Source organism: Vidua chalybeata, chromosome Z (assembly GCF_026979565.1).
Source record: "Vidua chalybeata isolate OUT-0048 chromosome Z, bVidCha1 merged haplotype, whole genome shotgun sequence".
Taxonomy (NCBI): Eukaryota; Metazoa; Chordata; class Aves; order Passeriformes; family Viduidae; genus Vidua; species Vidua chalybeata.
Genome location: NC_071570.1, coordinates 41591303 through 41607864, shown reverse-complemented (window position 1 = coordinate 41607864; position 16562 = coordinate 41591303). Strand labels below are relative to the sequence as shown.

The 16562-nt window shown below is 40.8% G+C and overlaps 1 protein-coding gene and 1 long non-coding RNA gene across 6 annotated transcripts in view; one reads left to right on the top strand and one right to left on the bottom strand.

The window, feature by feature from the left end:
- Window positions 1-16562, top strand: part of UNC13B (unc-13 homolog B) — a 206015-nt gene that overhangs the window by 167648 nt on the left and 21805 nt on the right. For 4 of the 5 annotated variants that reach the window (XM_053931585.1, XM_053931584.1, XM_053931583.1 and 1 more), the window contains 7 exons: window positions 726-822; window positions 1591-1734; window positions 1869-1946; window positions 2492-2569; window positions 9461-9549; window positions 12603-12755; window positions 14656-14779. In XM_053931585.1, coding sequence (XP_053787560.1) covers window positions 726-822; window positions 1591-1734; window positions 1869-1946; window positions 2492-2569; window positions 9461-9549; window positions 12603-12755; window positions 14656-14779 — 763 coding nt within the window. Of the gene's footprint in view, window positions 1-725; window positions 823-1590; window positions 1735-1868; window positions 1947-2491; window positions 2570-3102; window positions 3498-9460; window positions 9550-12602; window positions 12756-14655; window positions 14780-16562 lie in introns of those variants that run through there. The other variant, XM_053931587.1, reaches the window with a different exon arrangement.
- Window positions 545-1615, bottom strand: LOC128781733 (uncharacterized). Its single transcript, XR_008428478.1, has 2 exons — window positions 1497-1615; window positions 545-798 (listed from the first exon to the last, which is right to left on the bottom strand). It is a non-coding gene; the product is annotated as an uncharacterized LOC128781733 (long non-coding RNA).

Here is a 16562-nt window from a genome sequence, read left to right as displayed (position 1 = left end):
TATGAACACAGCTGCCTGTGTAGAGAAGGCTGTACTCTGTAATGCTCATATAATAATCTTTTGTTTGGACTGAATTACACGTGGACACTTTTTTCTCTTGTTTGTGAATGCTGTTTAGTAATATTTGAAATTAAGATTTGCTTCAGCTGTGCTATGTTGGCACTTGCATGCAACAAACTCTAGACATTTAAATAAGGCTGTAAGTGCTATGTTACTGCTTAAACACAGGCAACAAAAACACACACACACCCTTTTGTACTATGTGTGTCTCTCGGAGCAGAGGACAGAGGGACCAGCTGTCAGATCCCATCACTGAAGCTGCTTCTCAGCTTGCCTATTTTCACACTGCGTGTTTGGTACACCCAAGTGAGCAGCAGGACAGGTGCCTGTGGGTGTGGAGGTCTTCTTTGTGCTCTCTGGCACATGGTTGGACAGGAAAAAATGACAAAGTGCTTTGAGGTGAAGCAAAGTTAAAGGTGGTTCTCAAGGGGGTAAAAGGGAAGATACCAAGAAGAGAAAAGACAGGAAGAAGGACAAAACTAGCTCAGAACCAGCCCAAGTGATGGTACATGCCCTGTTAGCTTGTGTAGAGGTGCAAGTGTTTTTGGGAACTTGGACTACATGCACAGACAGCAACATTCAGACATCTGACAGCTTTCACAAGGCTTGCTGGGGTTGGGGTGCTCTTCTTCCTGTTATAACTTGCTGTCTTTGCTCCCCTGCAGGTGGTTTGAGCAGTTTGTGATGCAGTGGCTGGATGAAAATGAAGATGTTTCCTTAGATTTCCTGCACGGTGCTCTGGAGAGAGATAAAAAAGATGGGGTATGTAGGTCACTACTTGGTGCTACATCATACAGCGCACAGAACCAAATAAAACGCTATAAATTCAGCTGGATGTAGTCCTTTTTGTTTGCTAAACAACTGGGAAACTCATTTATTTTAGTAATTTACAGGTCACAGGGAACTTTTTAATAGGAAGGTGCATATCATTCATTTTTGTCTGTTCTGCTGCTGTTAATCTGTCAGCCAGTGGTTTGGTGCTCTCTCCATTTGGGAGAAGTAATTGAAATTGAAAATTGAGGCACTTAGCATGTACTTAGTCATGCAGTGAGAATGTGACCTTAATCCACTAACAGACCAGTCTTACTCTTAATTTGCTGAGTATTGCCAATGCAGAGGAGAGCTTTCCTGTTATTTAGTGACTGTTGTCACTGTAGTCTGTGACACTCATACACCATTCTGTTTAATAGCTAAATCTAAAAAAAAATTAAAATAGCTCTTTACTCTCTCCTTCTTTCCTCATTAACTGACAGGCGAACCATGCATTGCATTAAGGATCTCAGCATCATCATAGATCTCCCTGGTGCTTGTCATGATGATAGTTAATGAAGGATAGTAAATTTATAATCCAACCAAAAAAGGCTATTTATCTCCTCTAGGCCTTGTGAAGAGTTTTTGACTAATTCTGAGGAAGATGTAGGTTTTGGTAAAGTTACCCTGCCTTCAGTGTGACAGATGATGGAAACACCCATGGGTGGGTATATTTCAGATCTTTCCATTCGACAATGACTCTTTGTACTTCTGTTTTAGTTCCAGCAAACATCAGAGCATGCTCTGTTCTCTTGCTCAGTGGTGGATGTGTTCACCCAGCTCAATCAGAGCTTTGAGATCATAAAGAAGCTTGAGTGCCCAGACCCTGTCATTGTTGCCCACTACAATAGGAGGTTTGCAAAGGTAATACCCTCAGCATCCAGATGCTTATCTTTTCTTAATGGGGTGTAAGACAGTATGATTTTTTTTTTTTTCTGCTTGCTGGAGTTCTGCAGTGGTAGAGGACATGTAACAGTGCTCACATTTTGTCTTCACAGACTATTGGGAAAGTGCTGATGCAGTATGCTGACATACTCTCCAAGAGCTTTGAGTCCTACTGTTCCAAGGAGAAACTGGTGAGTTATGCTGAGTTTCTCTTTTCCCCCAAAGAATCATCTAATTGTCTTGATGAAACCAGTCTCACATTGTACCTGACCATGGTGATGATGTAAATATTTTCAGTGTTGTTTTTATCATTATTTGGATGCTTTTGAAGTTTGAATTCTGGCTTGGACCTGAAACAAAAACAGGTCCTGAAGATGATATGCAGGGTTTGGAGGCTGTCAGGTCCCCTTGAAATTAACTTCCACACTGCCTGTGTTGTGTGATTTAAAAAAACAAAAGTGGGCACGATTACTCTGAAGATCTGGTACTTAGAGAGGTCTGTTCATCTGGGTATTCTGCAGCTGGGAACTGACCATACCGTTTCAAGCTGGAGAAAAATGGATTTTGTTTTTTTAATTTTTTTAAAATACATTTGAGTGCTGAAATCCGTGCATGCCATACCTCCTATGTAACTCTTGGATCTGGTGGTTCTTGGGGAAGGGTGTTGAGGCACAGCGTCTCCCACTGGTGACAGTGTGTTGGCATCCTGAGCAGTCACCTGCTTTTGTCCCTTCAGCCCTGCATCCTGATGAACAACATCCAACAACTGCGGGTGCAGCTGGAGAAGATGTTTGAAGCCATGGGTGGTAAAGAGGTAAGAGAGCTCAGAGACTGAGTGTTATACCTCATTCCTCCTGTGCTGTTGTTGCTGGGTTGTTTGCATCCTATTGGTTCTTGAAAGACTGCAGTCATGAGGAGAACCTTGTAACACCTGGCACTGTTAAGTGTGGGGAGACAGCCATGACTGAAGGCTTCCCAACAAAATCTGTCATCAAATGCAGGAGCAAACATTTTGGAGCACAGAATAGCATAGAAAAGGAAATAAAAGATTGGCTGTTGTGCTCATGTGGGCATGGCTGGTGGAGGTCTCAGTACTGTGGGCATTGAATCATTTTATATGGCATATAAATGTGGGACAGTGCCTTTAGCATGAAATATCCAGTATCTAATACATTACAGACATGCAAATGAGTTCTCTGCTTGTGTTTTGAGGGATATTCAGCTGTGTCCATTTGTTACGAGATGGTAATTTTTACAGAAATAATATTTTATTCCTCCAGGTCACTATTTTTGTTCTGATGTAATATGTGTATTTTTTTTTCTCTTATTTTTTCATTGCTTTTCAAGATTCAGGAAGATGAAGAAAAGCCTGCTGATGCTGATGTTAGGAAAAATTATTTTAAAGTGCATTTTCTTTGGTTGTGTTGTGATAGAATCTGTGCTATGACCTGTACACCAAGAGAAGAGTCAGCTTTGCAGATGAACAGCTCAGTTTTTGCCTATCTTGCTTTTCTAAATCTGGCTTGTGCTCAGTGGCAGAATTCTATGAAGTGGCAAAAATCTCCACATATAGATTTACCCCATGAGGCAAGGAAAACTGCTGTCATTCTTTCACATGTCACCTCAATAATCCTAAGTTCTGAGTCCTGCATCAAGAACTAGCATTATATGCTTCCTGCTGTAATAGCAGCAGTAGCTAAATAGTCATTTTTGGGAAAAAATAAACTTGTGATGAAATGTTTGTGAAGTGGCCTATAAAAGTTTAATGCCTGTGCATTTAATTTCCCTTAAGGAATCTGTTTGCTGCTATTTTCCTTAGTGGTAACCATTAAATAGGGTTTCCCTATATTTAAAATTGAAAATATCCCTTGCTACTGTATTAAATAAATTGAGTAAAATGGTGTTTCTTGAAGTTATTGGCTACTTTCTCTAGACCAAATCTCTTCTCTGTATTCTGCCCTTTAAAACCTTCCACAGGAGGTGTAAGTAAGCTTAAAAGGGGGTAATGAACCCACTTGTTCCCCTGTACTGTGTAATCAAAAGACTGGGAGGGGAGAGAAACCCAGACAGTGAAGAGTTAAAACAGGAAGAAATGTGGCAAGCACCCTAGGAAGCTGGGTTTTGGAAGCGATTTTTTTTTCTTTTTTCATTTTCTTTTCAAATGGTGCTTATTGCATTTCATAGGGCTGCCACTGATCACCAGAAATAAATTGTGTTGTGTTAGGTGCTTGCATTATCTGCTGTCCTTGGGGGTTTCCTCCTTGGTGACTGTGTGGTACACTGCTTCTTGACTCAAAAACTGCCAGGTTCTCTGTTTTGCTAGAGTAAACAAGGTCTTGTCCTAGTTTGAATAGTCTTTTGGCTGCAGATTGAACCTGACAATTGGGTGACAATAGGTGAGACAACAGTTTTGACGATAGAACATACTGGAAATGCATCTGTGGGTTCTATCCTCCTTCAGGAAAGACAGTTCTTAATTTCTGTGGCAGATTTGTTCTGTGGTCATCTATCCATGACACAGTAGCTTGCACAAAAGTAAGCATTATTCTGACTACACTATCCAAAAAAACTTCCTTGGGAGAGTAAGCAAGTAGCATAGTGGTATGTCCTGGTCTCGAACTGTTCAACTTCTTGCGTTCTCAAAGGTGTTCTTGAGAGCCAGGTACCAAATATTCCATTGTTCCTGGGGCAGGTATGTTACTTGTGCCATGTGTGCAGCTAGACCCCCTAGAGAAATTCAGGTCACTTATTCCCTTTTGCAGTGAGGGAAATGAAGGGACAGGGTTCACCTGTGGTCACCCTACAGTGTAGTGGCATAATATGGAACAGAAGTGCTTACCCAATACTATTTATTGAGATTAGGCCCCTGGATATAGTGCCTTTCTTTACTCTCTCCTCTACCCACTGCCCCCAGTAAGTTATGGTACTTTTCCCCTCACTTTTCTTATTCTTTTCTAAACTGTAGTATTCAAAACAGGGCAAAAATTGCCCAGCATCTCTGGATTTAATGTGTCAACATCATGTGGTCTGTGAACATTACTAGTCAGAAACAGTAAGGACAGCAGCAGAGCTGAGAGAGCTCTGTTTGGAGGAATTCCCTTGGGTCAAGGCAACCCCACACACAAATACGTAAGCACACTTGCATACGCAGAGAAAAGTACCTTAAGTAAATTTTAGGAATTAGAATGAATGCTTTTATTTCCCTTCTGATCTGTATTGATCTCATGGGATCAAAACAGCTTCATCATGACTCAGGAGCATTCTCAGACATCCCAAAAGTATGTTTTGGAAAGGCAGTGTTTATGAAGTGGCAGGTAGCATTAAAAGCTTAATGAATAATGTGAAGCTGGGGAGGGAGTCCTGGATATCTTTTGAAACCTTTTATTTCTCTGAACCATCTCCAGTACAGCAGCAGAGCAGACATTATAATTTAGGTCTCTGCTGGGATGGGCTACACACATTCAGTAATAGTGTTTGCCTGAACTTGGCCCCATTTATTTAATGATTCATACTTTACCTAATAAAACCTAATGTGACTTGCATTTTATACCCAGCTCTGTGGTTTTCCAGCAGACTTCAGCCTGCAGTCCATAATTTTGCTTAGCTTTTTGTGAGTAATGAACTAATGGCAGTGAAATTAAAATATATTTTTATATATTTTTATATATATATATAAATTTTATTTATATATATATATATATGCTATACTGCATTGCACACTGCTGGAGTCTAGATGTAGTGTGAAAGACTAGTTAAAAACATTTCTACACCTTATTTCCCCAAGGGAAGCATGTGAGGTGAGTATCAGAGACAAGCACTGCCTAAGGAATTAGCTGCTGAACAGTAGCATATTGTCATTGTGCAATTTTCATGCCTTTGGTTTCAAGCTAATCTTCACAATTAAAGCTTCAGGAAACGCTCTTCTTAATGCTTTGCCAGGGTTAGCCCACATTTTAAATCCTAAGTTAGCCATCTGAATAACAAATTGCTGGACATCTTAGAAACAGCCAAGACTTACTTAGAAATATGCTCAAAGGATTTGTGATATCTAGTATTTGCTCCTCTTTAGCATCCCACATGTCATAGCTAAGGCTGCTCTAGTGTTTGAGAAGTTGGCAGCGATTGTTTGGATTCAGTGCTCCATGTTTCTTGCTCTTGAATCCTGTAGGAAAGTGGGGTGATGCCTGAAAATTCAGTGCATGTCCTTAAAGGGGAGTTGGATCTGCTGAGCTCCCAGGGGCTGGTGGAGGGAGGCAGACCAAAAATCAGCAGCTTCAAACTGGAGTCAGATGAACTCCATAACTTGCTAAAGCTAAAATATGTTAGCAGGGCATAATTCTTCAGCTGCTGATATGCCAGATCTGACCTGATGATTTCACAGAGTCTCTGCCTTTTATAGATGGGAATTTATTAACATCTTTAGCTTTCTAGAAGGCAAGAGTCAATGTCTCTCCACCTACACCACCTACAGAGAAGCCTTTCAGTTCTGGCCACTTCACCAGTGTGTGGAAACCAAAGAAGAACTAATTAGATCTCCTGGAAAACTTGGAAGCCCATCACTGCAAATTCTTAGGGACAGGGGTTCTGTTTCGTGCATGAGGAAAGGAGGAGAAGATCATCCCAAATTCAAGTTGATAGCACTTTGGTATAAATGCCACCATTCAGATTAGGAGAGGACTTGAGGTTCCAGTCCTAAAGGGGTTCAGATGAGACTTTGAGCCCAGATTCTCTCAAAAGCCAAGTCCCAACTATCTTCAGAAAATTAAACGTGACTTGGTTTCTCCCCTGAAATTTAAATATGGGATTAGCTTTTCCCTCTTTGCACCTCAGCATCACACATTTAGCCTCACACCTAGAACTGTAGCTATGCCAGCCATTATTTCCACTGGAATTAAAACATTTGCTCAGAGATCAGAACTGATGTGGCTACTGTCCCATGTTTTGCACAGAGAACTTTTTATTCTTCCTCTGAATTATCTCTCATATACCCACAGAATGGAGATCATAAGCCTTCTGAGAGAAATGGTGTGGATGTGACATGTGGCAGTGACCCAGCTGCCTAATCCTGTTTTCTGCTATACTAGCTAGATTTATCATGCAGTCCAAGTAGCATTTCCTTCTATCAGTGATAGCTGATATGCTTAAAATTCATTGACTGAGCAGCAACAGGAACACCGTTGTGGGTTCATTTGAGCGCTCTTATCAGTGCTTCACCACATTGGCCAAGTTTGCAGTTAATACAACATGCTGCAGTACTCTGTAACTGACGTGTGATTTATGTGTGGGAAACAGTAGTACACACCTACCAGCACCTTCCTAATGAGCTTATATCACACTCAGATAATTCCCCAGACTTTGCTTTTGAGCCAAAGCAGGCCAGTGCCTAAGCATTAACCATCAGTAATGTGTTATGTGGAGTCCTTGCTCTCTAGTAGCAGTTGCTCAGAAAACAACTTTTCTAGCATGACAGCTTTTCTAGCATGACAGGGGACTTTGTGGATGCTGAACCAGAATGTTTACTACCAGGGTTTGGCTTCCTGAGGATGAGGCTGGGCACCACAGTTAGATCTGGGCAGCTGTCTTGTCAGTTGTACCCAGAGAGCTGTGTGTGAGCTGATGTTCTGGAGGAGTGCAAGTTCGTTACCACAGAAAATGGAGCTCATCCCCTTGGCAAGGCATTGTGTCAGCTGTCTCTTCTTGCAGCATTGGGACAACAATGCATCTGCTATGAGGAAGATCAGTTTGCAGTGAAATACAACAGTGAGGGAAAGCTTAGAGGTAGCCAGGGAGCTCTCCAGGCCACCTCACAGTAAAATAAATGGTCGATTGCACAGTTCATGAACCAGGGCAACAAGTTGTTCATCCTAACCTCCAACATCTTCTAGGCTGTGCATCTGATAGCTTATAAAGAAGTAGAGGTAAATAGTGAAGAATAATTTGTCTTGTGCCAAATTCTTCTGGCTTTTTTTTTTTTCCCCAACTGGAAAAGCAGTTAGTTGCAATGTTTTGATGAATCATGAACTGGTCCTACCTCAAATCTGTCAGAAATGGCTGAAATCAGAGGACAATTCAGTGCCATTAATAGTAGAGCAAATCAGGCAGCTTGTGACTCATTGTGCCTTTACACAGTAGGAGGGAAGGATTAATGTAGGGGGAAGAGATACCACTGCCACCAAATGCTGTTTTTATTTTGTTACCTATAAGCTTGGCTAGAACGAATGCTGGTTGTCATGACATTAGCTTCCTTCTGCCATCACAGAGCAAGAGTATTACAAAGATGATAGGAAAAGAAATTTAACTTTAATAAGGGAAAAATAATCAGAGGCAGCAATGCCTAAAGTTACAAGGCCTAAGTAATCATCATTTGCTTGATTGTTGGTTCTTACTTTAATTACTTTTAAAATTCTGATCCAGAAGTTTCATTAGCACAGGTTCAAATGCATAATAGAGTCAATTTTCCATGCCAGCTTACAACAAGAAAATGAGCAGATCAGATTCCAAATCCCCTAAGGCTTGGCTTTGTCTGACAGATGCTGAAGCAATATGAAGAGGGCTTCAGCACTGATTTTAGGGATGGGAACTCCTTCAAAAGTTGTATAGATGGATATACCATAAAAGTCTAAACTGATTTTAACCACAGCACTAGTACCTGTCTCATTACATTCCTAAAGAGATGCTCTGCCTTAGAGGAAGCTTTTTGTTTTACAAACATCTTGCCTGCCTGCCTACACAGGTAAATCTGTTTTACTAGTTACTTTTTATGAGCAAATGATCCCAAAGCATTCATCCTGTGTTGCTATGTATACACATAGGTGTGTTGCTCCGAAGTGGCTCGTTTGAGGCTGGAGGGGTGATGGTAGATGGAATACAAGACTCTGTAAATCGTGTTTAATTTAAAAACAGGTGCCTTTGCACTGATAAGAATGGAAGACGCACTTCCATACAGAACCTGCCAAGGTGTCAACAGCATTCATGTAGTGATTGGGGAACTTGATTTTTGTTTTCCTCTGAACACTTGTATACAAAAAAGCTGTCTGGTTCCCCATGAGAGTAAAGCTATGTTTGCTCAATACCAGTAGCTGAGATTTTACTTTCAAAAAATGATCAACAAAAATGATCAACAAAAGCACAACAGCTCTTGCCATGATATTATACCCAGATTTTCAAAAACTGCTGGGGTCCAACCTTCTGAGAGCAGGGACTGAGTCAGTCTTCAGTTAAAATACTTGACAGCAGGAAAGAAGATGAAATAGCTTCTTTCAAGATCATACATGGAGAAATGCATGAGTAGTAACAATCAGTCTGAAGAGCCCTGTGTCCTTCTAGACTCAGAGGGATGGCATGACCTGTGAGCCCAGGGTAAAGCACAGTACTTGATGGATTCTCAACCTAGATACACTCTTGGCCAAAGGGAGTTCACATTCCCTTTCTTCCTCAACTTCACAAACATCAGGAAGGATATTGAAGGATTATAGGAGCCTGGAGAAATTACTTGCTGCTTTTTAGGCAAATATCTGCTGACTGTTTCACAGCTTCTGTAGCAGCAGCAGCAGGCAGTGGAGGGGAGCATCCTACCTGACAGAGTCCAGTGGGGATAGTTCACCTGCTTATTAAGTGTAGCCTCAACAGTGAAGAGAAGCACTGCAAAGAACAGCAGACTGTCCTCTGGGTTCAAACTTAAATGCTTTTTTTTTTTAATCCACAGTTGGATGCAGAAGCAAGTGACCATCTCAAAGAGCTCCAGGTGAAGCTGAACAATGTTTTGGATGAGCTCAGTGCAGTGTTCGGTAACAGGTCAGTACTACAAGGTCCTTGTCCATGAAGCATTCCTTTCTTTTGTCTAATCTCATTTAGTCAGGTTACAAAAGAAAAGAAACTCCTGTGAACTGCATTATATTTTTCTTTTTGTCCTAAATTTATGGCCTTTAATATACAGATACCATCTATAGAAGTGAGAAACATTCTTGAAGTCTTTCTCTTCTGTATTTCTCTGCTTGGAAATGTAGCTTGGAGATCTCTAAACTGTGAAATGTATTTGAATTACACGGAGTGATTTTTTTTTTTCAGTAAGTAGTTCTTGTCAGTAACAGAATTTCCCACTCCTTTACTGCTCAAAAAGCAGTTTCCAGCTTAGCGTTTGTGAAGCAACATTCTTGCTTAAACATTCTGCTCTAAATGTATGAAACAACTGACTGATTTCTGATTGTTAAATGAATACTGGAATAAGAAGGAAACAGGTTTAGAATCTGAGACTGACCTGTTCTAAAGCTTCTGCAAATGTTATCTAGTGTTTCAGGGAGCTCTTTAAAGTAATGCCAGAGTAATCAATGGCAATTAGGTTTTATTGCAAATATGTTACCATTTACCTGAGTATAAAAATGTGCTCAACTTTATAAGACTTTTGTAGTGAACTATAGAGCATGTCAATTAAGTGAAATCTAAAAATACAGAATTCCTGACTGATCTTTGAAAACAACCACTTTCCATTACAAACCCCATTCATTTCATGTTGTGCTGTATAATAGGATTAATGCAGGCATGAACTGTAGTGTAGCTTGAACATGGGCAAGGCAGAGAAAATTGTACCAACTCGGCCTCTCAGGGTCGACAGGTTTGCAATTCTTATGGCTAAAAAATCTTAGTGGGATTTGTCAAAGACTGAATTTCACCACACAAAGCTAAGCAGGGAGATAAGTGAGCAGTTCCCATGGCCAGTAATGGATGCTACAGCAAGAAATGGAAATATTCAAATTATAACTGAATGGAATCAGTAAAGTTCATTATTAGGCCGAGAGTGACCAAGAAATAATGATTAGGGAAGTGATTTTTTTTTAATCTGAATATTGTCTCCATGGTGCTATTGCTACAAAACAATTAGGGGACAATCTTGACATATGATAATGTGATTTAAAGAGATTATCCAGTATCAGCATACATACTGGAGAGTGTTTTAGAGAGATGAGTCAGCCAGAGATCTAGCCAGTCAGATGTCTCAGGTGCTTAATTTATTCTTTAACAGACTTAAGGAAGTGAAAAGCAGAGCTGCAGTTCACTATATAAGCATCATCTCCTAAAAGATATAAACTTAAGAGATAAGGCAGATATCCACAATATTCTGTGCAGAGTCTGTAAACAGTTGCTCTTTCACTTCTGTGAACACCTGACATTGCAGATCTTAACTCTTCTTCATCTGTGTGAGATTAATTGTATTTGATGAGAAGGCAGCACATGTCCAGAGGGCCTCACTACCCTTGTGCTGAGAGAGGATTTTGTCTTGGAAGGGTTTACCCTTCATGCAAGGCTAGCTGCTGTTTTGTTCTTGGTGGCTGTAGGAATGAAGGAAGGAATCCCTGGAGGAATTGGGGAACAGCAGGCCCCTTCTGACAGCATAGGTGAAGTTGTGTTCTAGCTTGCTGCTGCCAAGGGCTCCTGTTAAGTTGTACATGTACACAATCTTCATTTTCAGGTGAACATGTTGCCACAGTAACTGATCTATTATTTTTCATAAGACTGGCAACCACTTTGACTCATATTACATTTTATCCACAAAGGCATTGTTATTTTCCATCCTTGACCTAGGGGCTTTAAAGCATCTTGAAGCAAGGTCCTGCAATTGATGAAGCGATGGAAGAACTGTGGGGTGGGATTGGCCTGTGACAGAACAGGAACTGTTAATGGCACAGGAAATTTTTTATGCTCTTTCATTTGATGTGGCTTAGGTCTCTGGTTAAGCTGACATTGCAACCACAACTGAGTGCTGCAGGACTCTTTCTGCTAGAAATAGGGCAGGTGGGAGACAGTTATGGATTTTTTCCAGTGAGAGGCAGGCTACAATTGAGCAAGAAGGACCATGAGGCTAGAGGTTGCAGAGCAGGAAAGGTGACCAGGTGGAGAAGGAAGGTGAGAGCCATGGGACACTCACACCCAACCCACAGGTGTCCTGGTGGCTCGCACACAGAAGTTCAGGTCGTTTATGCACATGTAAAGCTGGCTTCCAAACTTTTGTACCACCTCTTAAATCTTTACCCTAGCTCCTAAAACTGGCTTCTCTTCCTGATTTCAAACCTCTGTGCCTTTAATTGATAGTTAAATGTCACTGGTAGTGCCTATTGTTAGTAACTGTTCTTTTAAATGTCAAAGCATTTTCCTTTATTTGCTGAATTGATTTTGTCAGCTCTGCTAATCTGTTCATAATTTTTAATCACTGCATTATTCAATTTTGAATCTCCTCTTAGCAGGAAGAGGTGGAAAAGTAATTGTGCTTTAATGCCTTGCGTGTCACTTCATTACAGGGAAACTGCACTTTGCACAGCTGAGCCCCACATACCAATTTGACACTTGGCATGGACTGTATGGCAGTGGACTGGTTTAAGCTGGTGCCTGCCTTCACGCTCTCTCTGTTATTTTGAAGACTTAAGCTATGATAGGCCATAACTGGATTTCTGCTGATAGACTCTTGGTGCTCAGAGTGGGCCATGCATTGTATCTTTGTTCCGTTGACATTCCAGTCTCTGTGGTGGAGAAAGCAAAGGGTACAGCAGGGTGCTTCAAGCTAAGGATAAGGTCAGGAACTTCAAGAAACTTCGTTTCTTGAAGTCAGGAAAGGATAATTTCTTGCTGCAAGATGAATGAACAAATACGCTTGTGTCTTGTGTTCAGAGGTGGTCAGCTGTGTGTGGGTGGTGGGCATAAGGAACTGGAGAGCATGCCCCTTGGTAACAAATACAGTCAGGAAAAGAGCAGCAAGTCTTGTGAAAGAGAAGTGTGAAACTGAGTGAACTTGAAATTTTTTACCTTGTATTTCTGCCACTAATTGTATTGGTTTTGCCTCTCTCCTATCTGCGCAGCTTTCAGACTCGGATTGATGAGTGTGTCAAGCAAATGTCTGAAATCCTCTGTCAAGTGAAAGGAACAGCAAATTCTGCTGCTAATGCCAGAAACACAGTTGCACAAGATGCAGATAATGTCCTGAGGCCACTGATGGACTTCCTGGATGGAAAGTAAGGGAGTGTTCAAATAGATGCTACACATACAGTTCATTGGATTGGAACAAGAATGAGGCAGAGGGGAAAATAGCTCCATGTTCTTGGATTGTTACTGAGATTTCCAGTCTCCAAATTTTCAAGAAGAATTAATAGCTTTTCTTCCCATATCTGCTTCCCAAAAGCCATGGATGGGCTCTTCAGCCTTCATTCAATCCAGTTATGACCCAAAGCACACTCCAATTCTTCTTTCTGCTCTGGCAATTATAGCAATCAGCAAAACACACTGCTGATGAAGTAGTGAAAAAGAGTGAAATTCCAAGTTTTCTAGCTGTGTGTTTTTTCCTATAGAGATTTACTGTAGCCAATTAGCAAGCATATTGCAAACAGTGCCTATGTACTTGACACATATTCTACTCAGTATCACATTCCTGTCAAATGTCTGTTCTAGTTGTACCTGCTGCTGTTCTGACTAGCAAATAAGCTTCTGAATGATGGGACGTAAACATGGTTGATCCAGTGCTTTAATTAACTGTTGCATTAATACCATGCAGCATGATTCAGCTGGACAAGGACAGTTAAATGTTCAAGCCAAGTCTTGTACTGCAAAGAGAAACAGTTTTTAATCTTTGTACAAGTTGAACTTTAATGCTGATGCACATCAGTTCTTCATTTAGTAAGGGAGGGCCAGCAATTTTCATAATAAATGCTGCAAAAGATGTGAAGCTTTACAAGTTTAAAATATAAGGGGCTTGGTTGCTCTTAGTGTTGATTATCTCATCTTTCTTTTGTGTCACTGTGTTCTAAGTCACTCTCTGCAGCAGCCATTCCATCTAGGAGCCTTCTCATTTGATAATTTTCCATGTATGCCTTCATGAGTCCTGAAAAGCCATATTCCTTTGTACCATTGGGAACATGGTATGCTACAGGCTTGCCATCCAGCTGTGGAGCAAGTAACTTTGATGATGATAATCCATGCTTGGATTATTTTCTTCCCTCCTTTACAGAAGGAGAGTATTTATTTAATGCCTCCTGCATTCACCTATATCAGTCCTGTCCCTGTTTGGTTTTGTTCATTTACTGTCTAACCAGCTGTGGGAAGAAGGGAAGTTGGGAGAAGATGTTACACAATGGAGAAGAGTCAGCTGTCTTAGTGGTACTGGCCACAGAGTTCCTGTTCACAGTGTGATTGGTAAATGCTGAAGTTCAACAAATGTTTCAAAGAAGATTCTAGCTCTTCTTGGCCTTTTTATAGCCTGTACAATACTAAAGTAAGAAAACCTAAGGAAATAAAGCTCCTTGTGTTAGAGCAGATAAACACGTGGCAGGTGATTGGTGTATGCAGTCATGACAAAATACAGAGTTGCCCAAGAAATATTTTGGGGTGGTTTTAGAGGTGAAAGATTTAGCTAACTTCAGCAGCTTTCAGAAGCTGTGCAGGAATTTCAGCACAGAAGTGTTAATTTAAGTATTCATAAAAAATGATTACAGTAACTCCTTGAAGCTTAAAAACTATTATTCTATATTTATAATTTTTTCTGTATACTCTATAAACCAAATACATCTTCTTAAAGGGATTCTGTATCCTGATCTCAATGGTACCTGCTCTTATTTGGTTCATATGTATTATTCCAAACCGCCTGTCACCAAGTGACACCTTCTGTAATCCCCAGGTCAATAAACAGAAATTATTGAGATCAGAAATGTCAGTCATCCATTTGTGGTTTTAGTGTTTTTACTGCTAGAACTCCAAGAGTGAGCACACATTCTATGCTTTAGAAAAGGGAAGATTTTTATCCTTAAAGTAATTGTTATGAGAAACTGCTTTGCATAGGGCACTGAATCTTCCATATGCAGCTCCTTTTTCATTGCATATTGTGCTCTTTGAACTTAATCAGTTCTTGCTCTCTCCCTCCAGCCTGACACTGTTTGCAAATGTGTGTGAAAAGACAGTGTTGAAACGGGTGCTGAAAGAGCTCTGGAGGGTGGTAATGAACACCATGGAGAAGCTGATTGTGCTGCCTCCTCTTACAGACCATACGGTAAAGTATTTTATCCTTCCTGACTCATACCAGAAGGTGTTGCCATTGCCTGTGTAACTCATCGCCCTGACCTAATGAGTCATCCATCCAGGTAAAATTGTCTGCATGTAGCCTGCCTGAGGATGGAAAAACATGCCTGTAAAGAGAACATCTCTATTTATGGTAGGGTTGCAAGATACAGAGCAGACTCTAGAAAACAACCACAATTCAAAATCCATGATCCAAAAGGAGTTTCTGTCCAGTGTATCTGTTTGCACTGATTAGTCTTTTGCAGTCCTCCAAGGAGAGCTGTCTGTGTATGTGGGAATTATGGAGCCATTAGGCTTCATGTCCTTAGGTCATTACCTGTAGCCACTTTTGCCCTATCATCTATTAGCCAGAATGTCTCTCTATATAGATGTGGTTGATTTGAGCTTGATTTTTAATCAGCTATCCCCTGTTTTGCCCCCTGCAGAAGGCTTTAACACCAGCATCAGCTGGCAGGATTTTTCTGTGATGCTGCAGAGCTGGAAGCAAGTCCAGATAGTTTTTCTTCAAAGGCAGTCTTTTGTATAATTGTTCAGCTGTGTGGACATGCTGGATGAATGTGTGTTGTGAATGTAGTGATGGTTTTAACAATGGAACATTAACTCTTCCCCAGTTCTGAGAAACCAGAGGAACTGATTAAATGTCAGTCATGCATGCCTAGCTGCTGTGGGGAATGGCACTCAGTTGGAAACAGTGTAAATTTTGGGCTGTAACTTCATTATTTACAGATGATCCAGAACTTCTTTGCATCTTGCTGTTAGGGAGAACTTGCAGCCTGTAGCTCAGTTATGCAGCCTTACTTTTTTCACAGTGGTGGGTAGAACAATAGTTGTTTTCACTGTTCAGCAGTTCCCTCACATATCTGGACTGGGATTCTTGGGTGACAGTGTCCAGGGAAGTCATGCAAAACTGCCTCTTTGCTCTAGGTGTTTCTTGCTCTGAGATGGAAGCCCCTTGTCTCTGGCCTTGATGATGATGATTTTAAATAAAACTGTTGGGATGAAGTGCACTGTCATACCTACAACCATGAAATTAGCATGAGGTGTAATTTGCTAAAGACTGCTTTCTCTGAGCTCAGATTTGGAGTAATCATTTCTGCTTGCCTTTATGATTTGTAAAGAAGAAAAAGAAAATAAATTTAGGAAGGTGAAATTTCTTTGTCTTGGTTGAATTTCTTTTAAAAAGGAGTCTATGGGGGCAGGTGCTAAAATCATCATGTAGGAGCAGCATTAACATGACCCATTTGGAATGGAATCAGTGAGATCAAGGGCCTCAGAGAGAACTAGGGAGGAGCTGTTTGAGCTTTATACTTGCTAGTTTTGGATTTCAAAGGCAGAGTAGGAGAGTGATTCAGTACTTATATCATGAAGGAGGCAATAACTGTGATCAGCCAGTTATTCCAACCTGCGGGATATTGCTATAAGCCACTTAAAGTTTTTTTCGTAGTTTCTTGTTACCATCATTTCCGTTTCAAATGGAGAACCAAATTGAAACATATACTCTCTTGTCTGAGATAACTCAAAATGCTCATAGCTGGATTTCTTGGTGTCTAATAGTTGTATGGTAGCAAGGAGGCTGAACTAGTCTAAACTGGAAATGAGTTGCTCTTCCAGAAGGACAGTTATGAACAATGCAATGATTAAAATAAAATAGGCTTGTCTGCAGTCCTTGAGCAGGGAGCTGGTGGTGAGGCTGGATGAGCTGCAAGGATGAAGAGCTGCTTCCACTGTTCTCTGGGGCATAGCCATTTATTCTG